At 53.0% G+C, this 19,158-nt stretch overlaps 1 protein-coding gene across 2 annotated transcripts in view; it reads left to right on the top strand.

Moving 5' to 3' along the window:
- Nucleotides 1-8,101: 8,101 nt before the first annotated feature.
- ARID4A (AT-rich interaction domain 4A) overlaps nucleotides 8,102-19,158 on the top strand; it is a 48,872-nt gene continuing 37,815 nt past the window's right edge. The window contains exons 1-4 of one of the 2 annotated variants that reach the window (XM_029079014.2): nucleotides 8,102-8,163; nucleotides 10,349-10,459; nucleotides 11,956-12,021; nucleotides 13,102-13,192. In XM_029079014.2, coding sequence (XP_028934847.1) covers nucleotides 8,158-8,163; nucleotides 10,349-10,459; nucleotides 11,956-12,021; nucleotides 13,102-13,192 — 274 coding nt within the window. In that variant the 5' untranslated portion in view covers nucleotides 8,102-8,157. Of the gene's footprint in view, nucleotides 8,164-9,004; nucleotides 9,142-10,348; nucleotides 10,460-11,955; nucleotides 12,022-13,101; nucleotides 13,193-19,158 lie in introns of those variants that run through there. The other variant, XM_029079013.2, reaches the window with a different exon arrangement.

Below are 19,158 nucleotides of genomic sequence, written 5' to 3'. Positions count from 1 at the left end.
ATGAAGAGCTTGCGATGAGCCAGGTCCGCAAGTTGAACTTAGAAAGACAAGAGCAGCCAGAGAAGAAGCGTGACCTAAGTGGATACAGCACAGGCCTGGCAGTCACAAGGACCTGGGTTCTAATTCCAGCCCCTGCCACTTCTTGGCTATGTGACCCGGACCAAGTCATATCACCTCTCTGGGCCTCAGTTACCTCATCTGAAAAATGGGGATTATGACTGTGACACGTGGCCTTCGATCTGAGTAACTTGTACCTGCCCCCGCGCTTAGTTCAGTGCCTGGCACATAGTAAACGCTTAACAAAACCGTTATATTTTTTTTTTTTTAAAAAAGACTGGATAAAAGTAGTTGGCAGATACATTTCAAGAACTGCACTACAAAAATGACTTCTACATGTATATCGAATCTCTCCCACCGATGCTACCTGAGAAGTGGCCAAGGGGACAGATGGAAAATTCAGCACAAGAAGGGGTCCGAGGATCCCCGCCTCCTCCCGCCAAAAGTCCGCAGGTCACTGGGGATCCCGTCTAGGCCTAGATCAGCCGACGAAGGAGAGCGGACGGGGCTAGACGGCACCTGTCCGTACAATCTCGCGGGGAAGGGCAGCACCCAGCCAAATCCATCGGAGCGGGAATGAGGAGGCCGGATCAGAAAACCGTTCTGTCATTTCACTCTCCTCGCGGTGACCGGAGTCACTGAGACAGCATCACCTGAGCGGTCCAAGCGGCTTTTCGGTATCCTCCGAGGAGAAGACCCGGAGAAGCCGGCCGGCGGAGACCACGTTGCGACTTGGGGCCGAGGCCTCTGGGGATTACACGTACTGAGTAGAGCCTACCAGGTTCTGCTTCGCCATTTCCAGTCCTCCCGGCCGATTCCCAAATCTTACAGCTCAAATGTTTCCCTGCAGTGTTGCAAGACTACATACCAAGACGAGAGTGCCAGAGTGGCAGCAGTAATTCAGGGGAAGAGGAAGGAGGCGGATTCACTTCTCTTAAAATTGGAAGCTCTTGCGTCGGCTTTCGAAAATACCGACATTTTTCTGAAAGGCAAATTAAGAACCTATTAACGTTTTCAACATCGAGCCCTCGGCGGATGCACAACCCAGAGGATACCGGAGGCTAAGCATGCTGACGAAACATATTCCAAACGAGCTCTACAACTGTTAGCATTTTGGCTTTATAAATTGCAAACTTGAGAGAAAACCCTCTAACACTGCTGGAAGACAACCGTTGCGCCACGTTCTCATAACCGGGTGGGTTTTCTCCCTTCAAACGAGGCCTAAAAATACGTGCCAGTGAAAAATTGGTCTTTTCCTTAATTTATAACTTGGACTTTCGATTCCACTCTCTTTGGGCTACAAAATAAACTCTATCCAGGACGCCGGTGTTTAAAAAGACCCCATCGGGGTCGGCCTCCTGGATGTTATACTGGCTCTTCAGCTGTCAAAAAGAAGCAACCCTTCCGATGGGAAACCTAACGTAATATTCAGAGCACCTATCGAGTGACTCTCAAAACCAGAATCACCTGGATGAAACAGCACATCTCTTTAGTACTTCAAGCAAGACAAAGGTGCGCGTAACCAAAATGAGGTTTGGGGGTCTTTTTTCCAGTTACTCAAGTAACTGATTCTCTAAGTAATTTGTGTTTGGCACTTTGGGAGGGTTGGCGGGTGTGTGATTGGGCTCTGGGCAACCCCGGGACTTTGGCACCCAGTTCAAAAGGCGGTCCGGAGTTCAGAGGGTAGAAGTCCTCCGAAGCCAAAAGATGGGAGAAGTGGCAAAAGGAACAGTGGTCGAATCCCTTCCGGCTCTCTGACCTTGCCATTCAACACCGACTACATCGTTTCTACTGTGCCGCAAAACTGAATTTGGCAAGAGCTGGAACGACAAAAAACAAACAAAAAAAAAACTCAGCAAGAAAAATCCCCGCAAGAGATCCCAAAGAACATTCATTTCCCCTGTGGGAACAACGAACGGTAGGGTTTCACAAATCTGGCATTTTCCCATGCTGTCCGAGTCCCATTTTCCGACATCAGAAGGCAAGACCCAAGAAAGACCGGCAATCGGAAGTAATGATGAGGCAGAAAGCAACGACGTCCCGCAAAAACGCTCCTGTGCCGTGACAAAAGAGCGGAGGCTTTCTGAGAGATGAGCTTCCGCCCAAGATTCCGTTACCAAATGACCGAGCCTGCCACAAGTAGTCACGGTCATTACTGAGAGCGAGGTGACCGGCCAACCCCGACTTGGTTTCCCTTGGAGCCATCCGAAACCCCGAGGCCCGCGAGGAGACAATGTCTTGGGGGGGAGGGGGAGGAGCCACCGGCCGTGGGTTCAAAGGCGACGCTGACGATGGAAAGTTTGTGGCCCTGCCGCCCCTTTTCCGAGAAAATACAGCTTTTCGATCCCTCCCTCTTTGGGGCGGGTTTTGCTCAGACGTCAGGGGGCCGCAGGCCCGAGGAGCCGCTCGCGCGGGAGAAGCGATGGGGTGCACGGGGCCCGGCCTCCGCTGCCCAGCCGCCGGCTGACGTGGCTGCTCGGTGCGGCCGGCGGGCACAGAACGGAGCCTCCTCCAGGCAGCGGCGCCCGGCTTACCGGGAGCGCGGCCTTCGCTCTTTAATACGGCCATCCGCTTCGGCATGGGGAGTTTTGACCACTTCCTTCTTTTGAAAACCAGAGGAGACACCAGAAACAAGCCACAGAAAAAGCGTTTCCGGAGCAACAGAAAACGACGGCGGTCCGACGCACACCTAGGAAGGACGGAGCCGGGGAAGGCCTGGGGCACCACAACCAGGCGTCGGTGGGGGTAGGGCAGGGCAGTTTGACCTCGGGGCAGTTTTGGGAGTCACCGGGGACAGGGACCTCCGGTGCCTGGTGCCTTTCTCCGAGAGCCAGTCCTCCCAGGGCCACGCGGCCTCTCTCACCTGGGGCCTCAGACGGCGGCTCCTCCCCGATTAGGGAGACTAAAGGGAAGAAACCCAAGGGCCGCCCGGACAAATAAACGGCGGGTCCAAGACCTACAGCAATCACCCACACCGACCGGGGGTGGGGGAGGAGGGAAAGAGGAGTACAGGGAGCACGAGGCTGCACAACAGCGAAGATGCTGGGAGGGCGGTGGAAAGATCGGGCTGAGGACCGTGGGTCAGTCAATAGTATTTATTGAGCGCTTATTGTGTGCAGAGCACTCTACTAAGCCCTTGGGAGCGTACCCTATAACAATCAACAGACACCTTCCTTGTCCACAACGGGCTCGCAGAGAAGCAGCAGGGTTTAGTGGAAAGACTCGGGTTTGGGAGCCCGAGGTCACGGGTTCTAATCCCAGCTGTGTGACTTTGGGCAAGCGGCTTGACTTCTCTGAGCCTCCGTTGCCACATCTGGAAAATGGAGATGAAGACCGAGCCCCAAGGGGGACAACCTGATGACCTCGTATCGACCCCAGGGCTCAGAACGGTGCTTGGCACCGAGTGAGCGCTTAAATGCCATCGTTATCGGACTCACGGGAACAAGGGGCTGCAGAAGAACGGTCGCAGGTTAGCAACGTTGGCAGCGCATCCAGAGAGCTTCCCGCGTGGCAACGAGCCCTTAAAGTCAAGAGAGAGTCTCCCTACCTAAGAGACGTCTTTTATCAGCCCTGGGGGGAAAAAAAAAAGGTTTCCCTTCTTCAAGCCCCTTCTCAACCAAGTTTACAGAAGGTTCAGCTTCACTTAATGTCAAGTTCCCCTCGACAGAAGGGCCCAGAGCCCTGGATTTCTGCCTGACATTTAAGCCAGGCACCTGGGAGAAAGACTATTCCCTACTTTGGACTATCTATAGACCATTATGGCATACACCGCCCATGTGCCGAGAGAGGGTCCGCGACGGGGCCGGCCAACATCACTCCCCTGGAGGAATGAACACCCCCGCGCCCTGGAAAAGGGTTTAACTCATTTACACCAGAGACTCTATAGGCCCTGGGCAAATGGGGCCCACGGGTTCTAAAATACCTGTCCAAGTGGCTCGCCAAAAAAACGGATGGGCAGAAATCCACCGAAAATTTTCTTTCCTGGATTCCGGACATCATCGGAGTGTCACAGAGCCAATTCACTCTCCCTCGATCACAAAACACCCTTTCGAGGCTCCCTCCCCGCCCGGGCTTTCAAATCTGCTGCTTTCCTGGACGGCTGAAGAGCCGGGTCAAAAACCTGATAATAATAACGTTGGTATTTGATAAGCACTTACTACGTGCAGAGCACTGTTCTAAGCGCTGGGGGAGATACAGGGTCATCAGGTTGTCCCACATGAGGCTCACAGTTAATCCCCATTTTACAGATGAGGGAACCGAGGCACGGAGAAGTGACTTGCCCACAGTCACACAGCTGACAAGTGGCAGAGCCGGGATTCGAACCCATGACGTCTCTTGCCACTGAGCCACGATGGCCCTGAGACACCTCCAAGTTTTTCGCAGTCCTAAATCTGGTCTGCATTTTGCTCGGCTGCCAAGCGATCCACCAGCGGTATCTACTGAGCACTTACTATGTGCAGGACGAGCACTGTACTAAGCGGCTGAGACTCATTCATTCTCATGCCAGAGCCCGGGCCTGGGAGTCAGGAGGTCATAAATTCTAATCTCGGCCCCACTTGTCTGCTGGGAGACCTTGGGCAAGTCATTTTACTTCTCTGGGCCTCAGGGACCTCAACAGAATCAAATGGGGATTGAGACCGAGCTTAACAAATACCACGATTATTATTATTTCATCGGTGAAAACGGGGATTTAAGACTGTGAGCCCCACGTGGGACCACCCGATTCCCTTCTACCTACCGCAGCGTTTAGAACAGGGCTGGGGACATGGTAAGCATTTAACAAATACTAGTGTTACTGTTGTTAACTGAAGCAGCGTGGCTCAGTGGCAAGAGCCCGGGCTTGGGAGTCAGAGGTCGTGGGTTCGAATCCCCGCTCCGCCGCTTGTCAGCTGTGGGGCTTTGGGCGAGTCAGTTCACTCGAGACTGGGAGCCCCACATGGGACGGGAACTGCGTCCAACCCGATTTCCTTCCATCAGCCTCAGCGCTTAGTACAGTGCCTGGCACATAGTTAAGCACTTAAATATCATCATTATTACTATTATCCCGTTTCCGCCTCCGGCCTTCTTCCCCCAGGCTGCGACAGTTGACCAAACCGTCGAAGGCGCCGTAAGGGCAGAAGCAAACCGATCCCCCAACCCTTTGTAACCATCACCATCATGACAATGATTATAGTATTTGTTAAGCACTTACTATGTGCCCAGCGCTGTTCTAAGCGCTGGGGGGGGGGGGGGGGGGGGGGGGGAGATACAAGGTGATCAGGTTGTCCCATGTGAGGCTCTCAGTCTTCATCCCCATTTTACAGATTAGGTAAAGATGAGGCCCAGAAAAGTGAATAATAATAATATTGGTATTTGTTAAGGGCTTACTATGTGCCAAGCACTGTTCTAACTGCTGGGGTAGATATAAGGTCATCAAATTGTCCCAAGTAGGGCTCACAGTCTTTATCCCCATTTTCCAGATGAGGTAACTGAGGCCCAAAGAAGTGAATAATTATAATACTACTAATAATGTTGGTATTTGTTAAGCGCTTACTATGTGCCAAGGACTGTGGTAGCTATAAGGTCATGAGACTGTCCCACACAGGGTTCACAGTCTTCACCCCCATTTTCCAGATGAGGTCACTGAGGCAGAGAGAAGTGAATAAAAATAACGATGATGCTGATGGCATTTAAGCACTTACTATGTGCCAAGCACTGTTCTAAGCGCTGGGGTAAATACCCGGTCATCAGACTGTCTTCCAGTCTTCACCCCCATTTTCCAGATGAGGCCACTGAGGTCCAGAGTAGTAAGCGATAATAACGATGATGATGATGGCATTTGATAAGCGCCTACTCTGTACCAAGCGCTGTTCTAAACGCTGCGGTAGATATAAAGTGATCAGATTGTCCCCCGTGGGGCTCCCAGTCTTCACCCCCATTTCCCAGATGAAGTCACTGAGGCCCAGAGAAGTAAACAATAATAACGATGATGATGATGGCATTTGATAAGCGCCTACTCTGTGCCAAGCACTATTCTAAGCGCTGCGGTAGATATAAGGTGTTCAGGTTGTCCCCCGTGGGCCTCCCGGTCTTCACCCCCCATTTCCCAGATGAGGCCACTGAGGCCCACAGAAGTAAACAATAACAATAATAATAATGTCGATGATGACATTTGATAAGTGCTTCCTCTGTACCAAGCACTGTTCTAAATACTGCGGTAGATATAAAGTGATCAGATGGTCCCCCGTGGGGCTCCCGGTCTTCGCCCCCATTTCCCAGATGAGGCCACTGAGTCCCACAGAAGTAAACAATAATAGTAATAACGATGATGATGGCATTTGATAAGCGCTTCCTCTGTGCCAAGCGCTGTTCTATCCGCTGCGGTAGATATAAAGTGATCAGATGGTCCCCCGTGGGGCTCCCAGTCTTCGCCCCCATTTTGCAGATGAGGCCACTGAGGCCCAGAAAAGTAAACAATAATAATAACGATGATGATGGCATTTGATAAGCGCCTCCTCTGTGCTAAGCCCTACTCTAAGCGCTGCGGTAGCTATAAGGCGATCAGATGGTCCCCCGTGGGGCTCCCGGTCTTCACCCCATTTTGCAGACGAGGCCACTGAGGCCCCCAGAAGGAAACAACAACAATAATAACGATGATATTTGACAAGCGCTTCCTCTGTGCCAAGCGCCGTTCTAAACGCTGCGGTAGAGATAAAGTGATCAGACGGTCCCCCTTGGGGCTCCCAGTCTTGGCCCCCATTTTGCAGATGAGGTCACTGAGGCCCAGGGAAGCGAGGGGCCCCAGGTCCCCCGGCGGGATTGGAACCCGTGACCTCGTGACTTCAAGTCGGGGGTGGGGGGGGGGAGGGAGGAGGAGGAGGAGGAGGAGGGAGCGTCGCGAGGCTGGCGCCGCCTCCTCCCCCTGAGGGAGGCACTTACTCCGCCATGGCGGCCGGACGCTCCTCCACTTCCGGTCGGGCCCAGGCCGCGGCGCCGACGTCCCCCTCGCCCGGCCGCCGCCATCCCCGCGCTCCTCCTCGCCCGCACGCCTCCCAGCCGCCGGCCGCGGAGAGGGCGGCGTCCGTCCTTCCGTCCTCGACCCGGCCCCGGTCGGCGCCCCCGCCTCCCCGGGCCTAAAATGGGAAAGGACCGCCGCCACCGCCGCCGTCACAAAATGGCGCCCGGGGGCCGCCTCCGGCGCAGGCGCCTTGGGCCGGCGCCGCCCCCCCTCCCCCCCGCGGCCGCCCGGATCCGTTTCTAGGGCCCCGCTCGTCCTCCCTCCCCGGCTGGACCAATCGGCGCCCGGCCCACCCCCTCCGGAGCGGCCCCGGCCAATCGGCGTCCGGGCCGCCGCCCGTCCGGCCAATGGCGCGCCCGGCGCCCTCCCCTCCGGAGCGCCCAATGGCGAGCGGGCGTGTCCCTACCTGCCGCCTTCGGGACCAATCGGACGCCGGCGTGGGGGGCCGCCCCGGCCAATGGGGGAGGCGGGCGTCCGGCGCCAATGGGGAGGGCGGGCGTCCGGGCCGGCGTCACGAGGGGCCAATGGGAGGGCGCGGAGGAGGGAGTCTGCTCAACAGCTTGTTATTTGGTCGATCGGGCCAGTAAAGCGGGAGGGAGGGAGGGAGGGAAGGAAGGAAGGGGGACGGGACCGGCCGCCGGGGCGATCGGTAAGGCGGCGCGGAGGAGGAGGCGTCGCGGGAAAGTTGCGGGGGGGAGGGGGAGGGCCGCGCGGGCCGCTTCCCGCCGCTGACACGGTGCGGGGCGGCGGGAGGCGGAGCAATGGCGCCGTGACCCGCTCCCACACTCACACACACGCTCGCACACACCCACCCTTCCCCCTCCCACCCTCCCCCGAGTTCCTCTGGAGCAAGGACCGGTCGCCCCATCTCCCCCCCCCCCCCCCCTTAATACTCAACGCTCAGAGCAGCGCTTCGCACCCAGCGCTTGAGAGATGGCATTATCATGGTGACCATCCCCCCCTCCCTCCTTCCCCTCCCGGCCTTCCCGGTGACGGCGTGTGTCTCTCTGTCTCTCCCCCCGCCCCCCCCCTCCAACTCGCAGCCGCGGGGAAGACCCCCGCCCCCCCTTTGGAGCCGGAGCCCCCCCCGAGCCTCGCCGAAGATGAAGGTACGTGCGGGAGCTGGGACGGGTGGGGGCTGTGGGTGCAGAACGTGCGGGGGAGGGTGGGGCGCCGGAGGGCCCGGACCTCCCCCCTCCTCCCCTGCACCGAGCAGGGACCCCCCCCCCCCCCCCAGTGCATTCGTTTAGCGGCATTTATTGAGCGCCGACTATGTGCAGAGCGCTTGGAGCGGACCGTTCGATCTCCCAGCACATGTCCGGAGGAGCCCGGGTGGCCACCCATCGCCCCCCACCCACTTTGGAGAAGTCAGCTTTTGTCCCGCCCGTTCCCACCTCCCAGTGGGAGGTTTCTCCCCCCTCCCCCCCCCTTCCAACGGGGAGCGACGGAAAAACGTAAGTGACCCGCAGGAGGGACGGACGGGCCCCGGGACCGCCTTCGCGCCGCGGAGATGCCCGGGCCCGTCCAAAGCCAAGAAGGCCGCCTTCCCGCCCGGCCGGAGCTCGGGGGGCGTCGAGATGCGGTGCCCGCCTTGGGGGAGAACGGACGCTCGCACCGCCCGACGCGGAGAACGGCCGGGACGTGAGGGCCGTGGTGTTTCCGGGAGGGCCGTGCCCTTTTGGACCCCTTACGGCGTGAAAATCGCCGCTTCGGGCCGGCTTCCCCTCCTCGGCTCCTTCCAAGAGAGCAATTCTCCGCCGGCTTGCCGTTTCCCGTCGAAAATAAGTAACTCTGCCGGGCCCTTCTGATTTATTCGTCGTTCCCATGCGCCGAACTCTCTGGCGTTTCCCAAACGTCCCGAACTCTTGACGGTTCAGCGGGTTCGGCGACGGATGCGGGGCGATCGGATGAAGCGAGACCCAAAAAGAGGGTCGAGAACGGCAGCTTCCCGCGTTTAACAAGAACCGGACCGACGACTCTTTATTTTAAGAGCTTTCGGCTGTCTTCCTGAAATGCCGTGACGGTCGCCTAGCGTTTTGATGAGCCTGGCGCCGGGGCCGAATCGTCTGACCGGCAGATACCGCTTGGTAAAATGAGAAATCGCTTCTGCGCTCTGTAGTAGTCGAACTGCTTAAAATATAGTCAGAGCTACCGTCCCCCTGAACTTAGCGGGTGGAACCGAGACTGGACGTCAAAGTGACGCACCATTCCGCAAGATGAGTCTGGTGGAAAAAGTTGTTTCTATTCCCCCCCCCCCCCCCCGGAAAAGTTTACTTTTATACCCAATTGCTTCCTCCTACCTGTAATTTATTTTAGTCTCTGTCTCCTCTGCTCCATGGTGACTGGCCTGAGGGCAGGGGTCATGTGTACCAACTATATCTTCCTCTCCCAAGTGCTCAGTACAGTGATCTGCGCAGCGTAAGCAATCTATCGATTGCCTTTTAGAAAAGAGAGTTTCTATTTTAAGCTCGATGGAGGTTGAAGCCGGTTACTAGTAAGCGCCTCAGAGTCGTCAGCTCAGTTCTCGTCAAGTGAGCCAAGTTGCCGTTCCTGTCCCTCTTGTCGGGTTCTTTTTTTGTTTTGTCGCCATTCACCTTTCCTTAACGTAGCTGTCGCCTACCCTCTCTCCCCCTTTATTTGTAGAATTTGAGCCTTTGGGGGAATCACGGACTATATCAGTGTCATTTTTCTTACTCTTGGCGTACGGTGTTTTGGGTATCGTCAGGACTTACCGGATGCTATTATTACTACAATGTCCAGCTTGTCCCGAAGTTCCATATTCGCTAGAAATAACGCTCCTTCAGAAACTGCCTTGTTACTCTGCATTTCTTCTTGGTTCTCTTACGCTGTATCCGTGTCGACGTTGATGGGCACCCTTAGGTCTGAAAGTGTTTTCCAATCAGTTTTAAAACACCCGGGTTTCTCAGTTTGAAGAAAAAAAGCGCATAAGAAACTGTAAATGGTGAGGCGGGAAAGGTGCATGTTTAAGTGTTTTAAATTGGGGGTATTTGATGATAACTCAGAATGCGCTGTCGAGTTCTCCTTTGACTCCCGAGACTGTTGAGTCACGGGGTCTGGCTAAGAACGAAGCTCAGAGTGGACTGCCCCAGTTATCCTTGTAAAACTCCAATAATTCTCTTCTGACTCTTTTTCTACAGGGTTTCGGATCATTCCGTACCTCGGTACGGCCCGTTTCTGTCCCGTTTCTGCTGCTTGTAAATAGGCCGATCTTGTAAAATGCGATTGGTCTGTACAGGTGGATACCGTCTTTCAGCTGTGCCTTGGCTCTTTCAGGCAGCAGATGAACCTGCTTACCTGACTGTGGGGACGGACGTCAGTGCCAAATACCGGGGGGCTTTCTGCGAGGCCAAGATCAAGACCGTGAAGAGGCTGGTGAAAGTCAAGGTAGAGTTTCCCGATCTGCCCGGGTCGGGAGCGGTTGCCCCACGACGGCCGAGATAGCACCGGGAAAGCTCCCTTAGGTTACTCTAGGGAGGACCGACCCGAGAGGCCGTTGGAAAAAATCAGCAGACTATGGTGAAAAGTGAAAACGGGGTGATTTCCGTGGAAAAACCTAAAGTGCCTTTTGTTCCGCATCCTTACGTGGGTTTCTGGTCTCTCTTGTTGGGATGCCGATTTATTTCTTTTTTCTTGTTACAACCCAAAGCTGGTATTTTCCAAAACGTTCTGCTGCTGTGACTGCTTTTGAAACGATAATCATTTACCCAATAAGCCGTTTGATGCCTCACAGAGAGAGCGATGGAAATAATAAAACCCTAAATCAAAGGCAATAATTTGGGTAATAAGGAACAAGAGGTGCAGAGGAGGGTGTGAGTTTCCCTTGACTTCAGAAATCACTATTTCGGAAGAGATTTCCCTGCGTGAATTTTGCCCGCAGAATTTTCCTTTGGACAGCGACTGGGGCAGATGACATTTGGTCAACTACAGGGTTGAAAAAGTGGCTCTGACTGGGCCTTCCAAGTGGAGTTTTGGAGGGTGAGAATTAATCCCGTCTTCGGAAAGCCACCGCATGAATAATCTCTCACTTTCCCACCCCGCTTGGCTTGGGCAGACCTCGCCTCTCTCTGTGGCTTAGGTTTTCAGTTTTTGCTTGTTTATAATGTCAGTCATAATTACTGAGCACTTACTGTGTGCAGAGCACGGTACTAAGCGCTGGGGAGGGTACAGTACGACAATCTGGCAGACACATTCCCTGCCCACAGCAAAGCTTCCAGCCTAGAGGGGGAAGCGGACATTAATATAAATAAATGACGGAAGCGTAGACGAGTGCCGTGGCGCCGGGAGAGGGGATGAATGAAGGGACCAAGTCAAGGAGGCGCAGAAGGCGGTGGGAGAAGAGGAAAGGAGGGCTGAGTCGCAATTCAGACCTCTGGCGGCCAAACCGTCCTTTGGGCTACTTTTTGTGTGCGTGCGGGCCTTTAAAGTCGGAACACTGGCTTTAACCGCAAGTAGCCGGTTTTGTCGACCGATACCCTAACTTAGTTGGGGACTTTTAGGAAGCGGTGTGTTTTACTACTAGGATCATTCCACTCCCGCTTAGATTGGTCACAGAGAGGGCAAGAGCCAGATCTAGGTGAGAACTTGGCAACACCGAACGCTCTGAGGTCCAGTGGCGCCTGAGGTTTAGGTTTCCTCCACAGCAGACCAGCCTCGAGACTGCGCTAAACATTTGGGTTCTCATTTTGTAGTTTTCCCCTCGGCTTCGTGTGCTCTGTTGCCGACCCGGAGAAGTGCAAACCGAACTGTTGCCGTCGTGTTACTGGTTCCGAGAGCTGTCTCTTAAGTCTTGCGAAGACCAAGCATATCGGTGACGTCTCTGTTACGGCTGTGCCGCTTTCAGTCAAGTAGTAACTGGGTGGGGGGGGGGGAATGTTTTTCAGGTGATTCTGAAGCAGGACAACTCAACGCAATTAGTGCAAGACGACCAAGTGAAAGGACCTTTAAGAGTACGTATGAGCCTGCTTTTGCAAGTGTGTGTATATACGTAAAATGCCCAATTCTGAGTTGATGCCGTGGTGTGTGTAGGTTTATATTGGCGCGTATGCTTTCGAAACAGCTAATTTTTCAGGGCAGTGTTAAGCCGAGACAAAAATCAGACCGTACTCCGGGAATGCTTCTCTGTTTCTGCCGAAGCTTGAGAGTTGGGGAAGTAAGTTATAAAGAACAGAACGTTAACCTGTACTGCACGCTGGCTCCGTCCTTGAGGATTTGAGGTTGCTCAGTGGAAGCTTAAACGAGAGGGACGGTCTCGAGTGCTCGGAGCAGCCTCGGGGGGGTTCAGCGAGGAGCCCCTTACTGCCCTGAGAAACTCAAGGCGTTGAGTAGCGAGGCAGGTATTTTACTGAAGAGATTACTCCCCGTCACCCCCTTCTTTATTTTCACTTTCACTGCCATCCCAAACGCAGTGCGAAACTGCTGAGAGAGGCTGGTTTCATCAGCCCCTATCTGTTATATAGACCCGTGTCGCCCCGTGGGAGTGCGTGTTTCTCCGTAGACAAATACACTTCAATTTATTGACCGCCTAGCGTGTATCGTTGAACTTTTGGAGAAAAATCTTAGCGTCGACGCTCTGTCCTGATTGGGAATGGATTCTCCACATTCGTGCTTAATGATAACAAAGCCGGGATTAAAAAAACTTCTCATTTCCCACTCCCTTGCGTGGGCTAACTCAAAAGAAGTTGTGATAGGTATGAGACATTTCCAACTAAGAAACCAAGATTGAGTCATAGTGGGCTGGAAGGTGCCTCGGTGGGTTTTCAAAGATCTCTTTCCTCACCTCCCTCCAGGCCGGGTCTAAAAGTCAGTAGACTGTCTAAGGTTAAAGGTCTCCAGCAACCCCCACACCCACTGGTTGCTGTTCTTACAAGCCACTGGGCTCACCTTCATGAAGTTTTCCTTTCTGTAGCCTTAAGGATCGTTTTCTTTCATGAAGAAATGGGTCCTGTTTTATTGCCCGTGTTTATGGTGAAATTTAATTTGCAAAGCAATAACTCCTGTGTTGTTTTTTTTTGGTTTGTTTGCTTTAGGTTGGAGCCATTGTTGAAACTAAGGTCTCCGATGGGTCCTTTCAGGAAGCTGTGATCAGCAAGTTGACAGACGCCAGTTGGTACACCGTGGGTAAGTAGGCCTCCTGGTCTTCCCTGCAGAAATGGAAAGAGGACCCTTTCGGCGAAGCCTTGGCCCATGTTTTGCGTGGAGGCGCTTTTGGAGAGCGATTTCTTAGATCCGCTCCTTGGTCCGGGAGAAAAGCGTTGCTCCTCGAAGTGGCTATGGGACAAAAATGGCTTTAACGATGACTCCTTGTTGGGGCCCTTGGCCTTTTCGGCAGCCTCCTCCCCTAGCGATGAAGGGGCCGGGTTTGCACAAGGGCAATGGAGAGGCCAGCAAAATTTGGCTAGCGAGAGCGGGCAGCTTGCACGGATCTCAACCCAGGTCTAGACATCCTGTCGGGGATCTGCGCTTCGTAGTTTGCATCGTCATGTGGGAATCTGTGCTTCTGCCTAACTTCCCTGGTCCTAGTTTATCATTCAGTAGCACCAGTTTTCTCTTCTCGTGGTCACGGCCGGAAGAGTAGGCCGTCTCAGGGTCGTTATGGTTCGCAGGGAGTCCACTTTTCTCCGAGAAAATAGCCAAGGATTTTTGGGAAGGTCAGCAGACAACATTTCTCAGGTGGTCACGTAGAATTAACCCATGAAAACTGCCCCACGCTAGTCGGGATGGCCTAGGCTGGAAGTCTCCATCCTTATTTAATTTCTAATGGAGCATTTTAGCCCGGGCTTAATGGTATCTAGCTCTGTGGTTTCCTAGTGGGGAGAAGGATGACTTTTTCAGAGGGGTCTGTCTGCTACCTATTTGATAAATTGAATACGAGCCTGAGATGAGGTGATAGGAATTAAGAAGAGGCTCCGGTTTTAATTTCTGTGGTTTTCTTAGTTTCAAGAAGACAGTGGTCTCCGCCGTGAGAGGTGACCGAAGATGGTTCAGCGGGCGGGGGAGGGTGTAGATGTCTGCTTCCTTTGACCTTCTGGGACACGATCAGGGTGATGTTTCACAGCTTTCTTGGCCGAATCTTCTCCGTACTACTCGCATCTGATGGTATTTAAAAATAGTTCTCTCGTAGCGATTAGCTCGGTGCACCAGTCTGCCCTAGGCAGCCTTCAGAGGTTTCATTTTCGAGCTTCAATAAAGGGCTCTCTCGATCCTCGTCCCGATCCCGGTCCCTCTAGAATGTAAGCTTGTGGTGGGCGGGGAGACGGTGTCTGTTGGTCGTTCTGTTGGACTCTCCCAAGAGCTCAGTACAGTGCTCTGCACACGGCAAGCGTTAAATAAATATGACTCACTGGTCCTGGGTTTGAGGTTTGGGTTTGAGATAAAGACCTCCGATGGGGTTTGTAAATGAAATAATAGGTGAGCAAAAGTTAGTGCCTGGCAAAAAAAAAAAAATCGACCGGCAGGAGACCCACAGTGGGACTTCTCCCCAGCTTGAAGCTCAGATTTTGGTAGCATTTGCCAGAGGACTTCGCCAAACGCCGGCCTCCGTCTTTTCTGAGTGCGGAAACATTGATACGGACTGTGAGAGAGATCTTTCCGATCCCGTCTTTCCTTCAGGGTGGGTGAAGGGATTCGGTTCTGTCCCTCGGGTATCTTTGCATCCCTCCGCTTTTCGTATCGGTCGGACACAAGATGTCTAAACGATCCTATGAAATGCTGCTAACCTATAGGAGGGTGGGGGCTGGAAAAAGAAAATGTCAGCCGCTCCCGAAAGGCCCATCTGAGAACCTGGGCATCAGGCAACGAGTAGGCTTCACTGGGGCCTTTCCGACGGCACCCGTGAATCAGGAATAATAAGGATTGTGGTATTTGTTAGGCGCTTACTGCGTGCCGGGCACTGTACTGAACGCTGGGGTGGATGCGAGCAAACTGGGTTGCAGACAGTCTCAATCCCCGTTTTACAGATGAGGTAACTGAGGCACAGAGAAGTGAAGTGACTTGCCCAAGGCCACGCAGCACCCAAGCGGCGGAGCCAGGATTAGAACCCATGACCTTCTGATTTCCAGGCCCGGTCTCTATCCGCTACGCCAGCAGAGTCTTTGGCCGAGAGCAGCTTTTCAGTCACCGGTTGCTTTCTTCCCCTCCTCGCCTCTCTGCCTCAGACGGAGAGGTAACCTTCACTGCTCTGGAACCTAAACAGAATCCATCTCCGTTCATAACGGTGTCTCTCTCATTCTAGTCCTCTGAATCCCATCTGTCTAGCAGAGGCTATCTTGGAAACTTGTGGCTTCTGTTTTAAATGTTTTCATGGATTTTTTTTTCCCCCCTTTTTGGTTGGTTTTTTTTTTTTTTTTTGCATGTAATAATAACAGGGTTAATGTAATCCACCTCGGTTCTCGCTGTTGGGGCCCCAGTAATTTGCCGACCGACGTTAAGCGGGAACAAGCCATACAGTTGCGATCAGGGGCAAAGATCCAGATTGGCAGATGAAGCAGAGGCACCATAAAAGCAGAGCGTTAAAAGCCAGAGACAGCGCACGGAGCCACGTGCTGAGAACACCTGGCAGTGGCTCTTTGGTGAACTTAGCCAACATCTGTTAAATTCGGAGGACTGATAATGATAATAAGTAATAATAACTGAGGTATTTAAGCGCTTACTACGTTCCAGGCACCGTACGAAGCGCTGGAGTGGATACAAGCAAATCGAGTTGGACACAGTCCATGTCCCACATGGGGTTCGCGGTCTCAATCCCCGTTTTCCAGAAGCGCGGAGAAGGGAAGCGACTTCTCCGAGGTCAGACCCCAGGGGTATCCTCAGCCCAAATGCTGTTTCTGCCAAATGGCAAAACACTACCTATGGAGTGGCGCTGGACTTGTAAAGGAAGTCGGACAGTGACTTTTCCTACGCAAGTCTTGTGATCTTCGCTCTTAAGGAGTCAGTCTGCTCCTCTGGGGTCGAATTTTGGCAGGGACATCCATTCCTCTTATTCGGTTCTCAACACCCAGGCAGCTTTCTGGGGCCTAAAGCATCGTTTCTTCTTTTGGCAACAGAAGCGCCCATTTTCCGAGGCCAGGCCACTAATCCACTTCTCGACTTTGCTTCTGTATTCCTTTGTCCAACCCACGTCTCTCTCCTCTAAACGTCCTATCGCAGCAGTGACTGGGTTTGACACTTCTTCGGTCACGCAGTCGACTTTTCACCGCTGCAAGTGATGACGCTGACGTTTCCGTTTCGTGGGACTTTGCTGGTTTTGTGTGTTTTGAGTCTTTTTAGGTCCCAAGTGGTTTCCTATAAAACCTAACTAAGCGGGGTTCCTCTGTGGTGAATCAGTCCTGTTTCTTGAGTGCATCCTGTGGGCAGAACACTGCATTAAGTGTGTGGGAGTGTACAATGCCTCTTTTGTGTGAATTTATTTTAGAGACTGTCCCCACAGACCCAGAGCAGTGATCGTGCCTGCTCATTCTTTTGTCCTGTCCCAAGTGTTTAGGTCAGTAGGAGCTCAGTAAATACCAGTGACTGATTGGTTTCTAAATAGGTGACATGATCCTCAGATCTAGTTTTGTAATCCCTGAGTCCCTTTGCGTAACAGGGCAAACTAACTGACTGAAAAGTCCTCAAATTGAGCCACCTCAAACTGTATCTTCAGAGAAAATCTGCAGGGTTGAGTGAATATTGACTCAGTTTCCCGTCCATTGAAAATATTTCTTGCCAGTGCTTGGTGTAGGACCTCATGTGTGGCGTCTGGAGGTGTTTACTACTAATAATAATAGTAAGAATAATAAGGGCTTTCTAAACACCGTTCTAAGCACTGGGATAGATACAAGATCATCAGGTTGGACCCAGCCCTTGTCCCACGGGGGGCTCTGAGTCTCAATCCCTGTTCTCCAGATGAGGTAACTGAGGGACAGAAAAGTGAAGTGACTTGCCCAAGGTCACCCAGCAGACAAGTAAGTGGCAGAACTGGGATTAGAACCCAGGTCCTTCTGACTCCCAGGCCCGGGTTCTATCCACCAGCTCACATTGCTTCCACTTGCTGGTGCGGCGTGGAGGTCAATCGTCTCCTCTGTGCCCCCCTGGGTGACCTTGGGCAAAGGCTGGGGCAAATCCGAGAGAGGAAGCAGTGAGGGCCAAAGAAGAGCCAGTTGACACAAAGGCAAGTGCAAACTAGGGGGCTTCTTTTCCCACAGAGAGAGTGTTCTTGCACAAAAGAGGAAGGGAGGCTTTTTGTTTTGTTTAGGAGTGGGAGTTGGGAAGAGCGGAGCTCAGGACCAGCATTTAACAGTAATAATAATGGTATTTAAGTGCTTACAAGCGCTGTTTAAGCCCTGGGGTAGATACAAGTTTATCAGGTTGGACACAGTCCCCACGTGGGCCTCACACTCTTAATCCCCATTTTACAGATGAGCTCACTGAGGCCCAGAGAAGTTTAAGGGCCTTGCCAAAGGTCACACAGCAGACGCGTGGCCGAGCAGGGATCAGAACCCAGGCCCTTCTGACTCCCAGGCCCTTGTTCTATCCACTAAGCCCCGCTGCATCTCTGAGCTTGGTTCCATCCGCATCCCAACTAGGCCTGACCAAAATTATCTTTGCTTATCAATGACAGCAGAGAGATTTCAGCCAAATGCTAATCGGAAAAGTTTTCTTCACCTTCCAAAGTCAGCTGGTGGAAGTGAGAAAGCAAACACCGAATTCTTAAGGCACAGGGGGAGGGCAAGAAGATAAGATGCGGAGCAGCCTTTGAAAGAGGATGTGAAATCTGGGCCATTACTTGTCAACCGGTGGTTTGTCACTCCTAGAGGAGTGGATCTGGGAGACCTCGGAATCAGTTGTTTCAAAATAAATTGTAGTTTTTCTTTCCTAACCAAATCTCTCATCCGTATAAATTTCTTAGACTTTCAGTAGCAGCCTTTTAGCAGATCACTTTTTTCATTCTTTTGTGTGTAAAAAAAAGATCATTTGTATATTATCTAGATCAATAATCTGTATTCCTGCTTTAGACTACAAGGCTCTTTGTTTTCAAATTATTTTGGAGGTCAGGGACCGTTAAGCTTGTGTGTACCCCAGTGCTTAGTACAGGGCCTGGCACATAGCGCTCAACAAATGCCGTAAAGAAAACTGTGGAACACACTGCATTTGTGCAACCAGATCGCTGCGTTTATATGGAAAGCCATCGATTTTCCTGAAACTTGGGGCAGTAATTCACATTCCTTGGGCAGATTAGAGGCAGCATCAGGCCTCGCCCCTCATCTCCCCAACCCTCAAAGATGGGAGACCTATCAGGTGTCTTTCCGGTGGTGGATCCGAGCAAGGTAGTCTAGCGGAAAGAGCGGTGGAGGAAGAGCTGAGCCGCAGCCCTCTTACTTCAGCGTCTCCGTGTATCGAAGCAGGATAACGTAATGATGCTTTACAAGACAAGGTGACTACTGGGGGAGTAGTTTCAGCCCCTCAGAAGGATGGCCCCGGTCCCCTAGAAGGACGCATGTTTGAGGTCTTGGCAGTCGTGTAAACAGTTTGGGGAACCGGCTTCCCGGTGCTTAATCTGCGCCTCAACCAGCCGGGACTCGCCCCGCCGGCCCCAGGCGTGGCGGTTCGTGGACCTGGCACCCCTGGGCCTGCCGTGCCATGTCGTCGCTCGTCGGGAGTGCCACCCTGCTGCGTGCCCAAGTTCCGGCCCCTCAGTCGTTCCAAACACAGAGGTCTTTTGGAAGCAGTCAGTCCATTATATTTATTGAGCGCTTACTGCGTGCAGTGTGCTCTGCTAAGTGATTGGGGAAGTACGATACAGCAAACAGACACATTCCCCGCTCACAGTGAGCCTACGGTCTAGAGGGGGAGACAGACGTTAATACAGATAAAAAAATCGCAGATATGTACGGAAGTGCCGTGGGGCTGGGAAGGGGGATGAGTAAAGGGAGCGAGATGAGTAAAGGGAGTGAGTCAAGGTGACACGGAAGGAAGTAGGAGAAGAGGAAAGGAGGGCTTAGTCAGGGATGTCCCCTTGGAGGAGTTGGGCCTTCAATAAGTTTCTGGAGGTGGGGAGGGTAAAGGTCTGTCGGAAATGAGGGAGGGCGTGTCAGGCCAGAGGCAGGACA

This window comes from Ornithorhynchus anatinus, chromosome 14 (genome assembly GCF_004115215.2).
Source record: "Ornithorhynchus anatinus isolate Pmale09 chromosome 14, mOrnAna1.pri.v4, whole genome shotgun sequence".
Taxonomy (NCBI): Eukaryota; Metazoa; Chordata; class Mammalia; order Monotremata; family Ornithorhynchidae; genus Ornithorhynchus; species Ornithorhynchus anatinus.
This window is presented reverse-complemented; position numbering and strand designations above follow the sequence as displayed.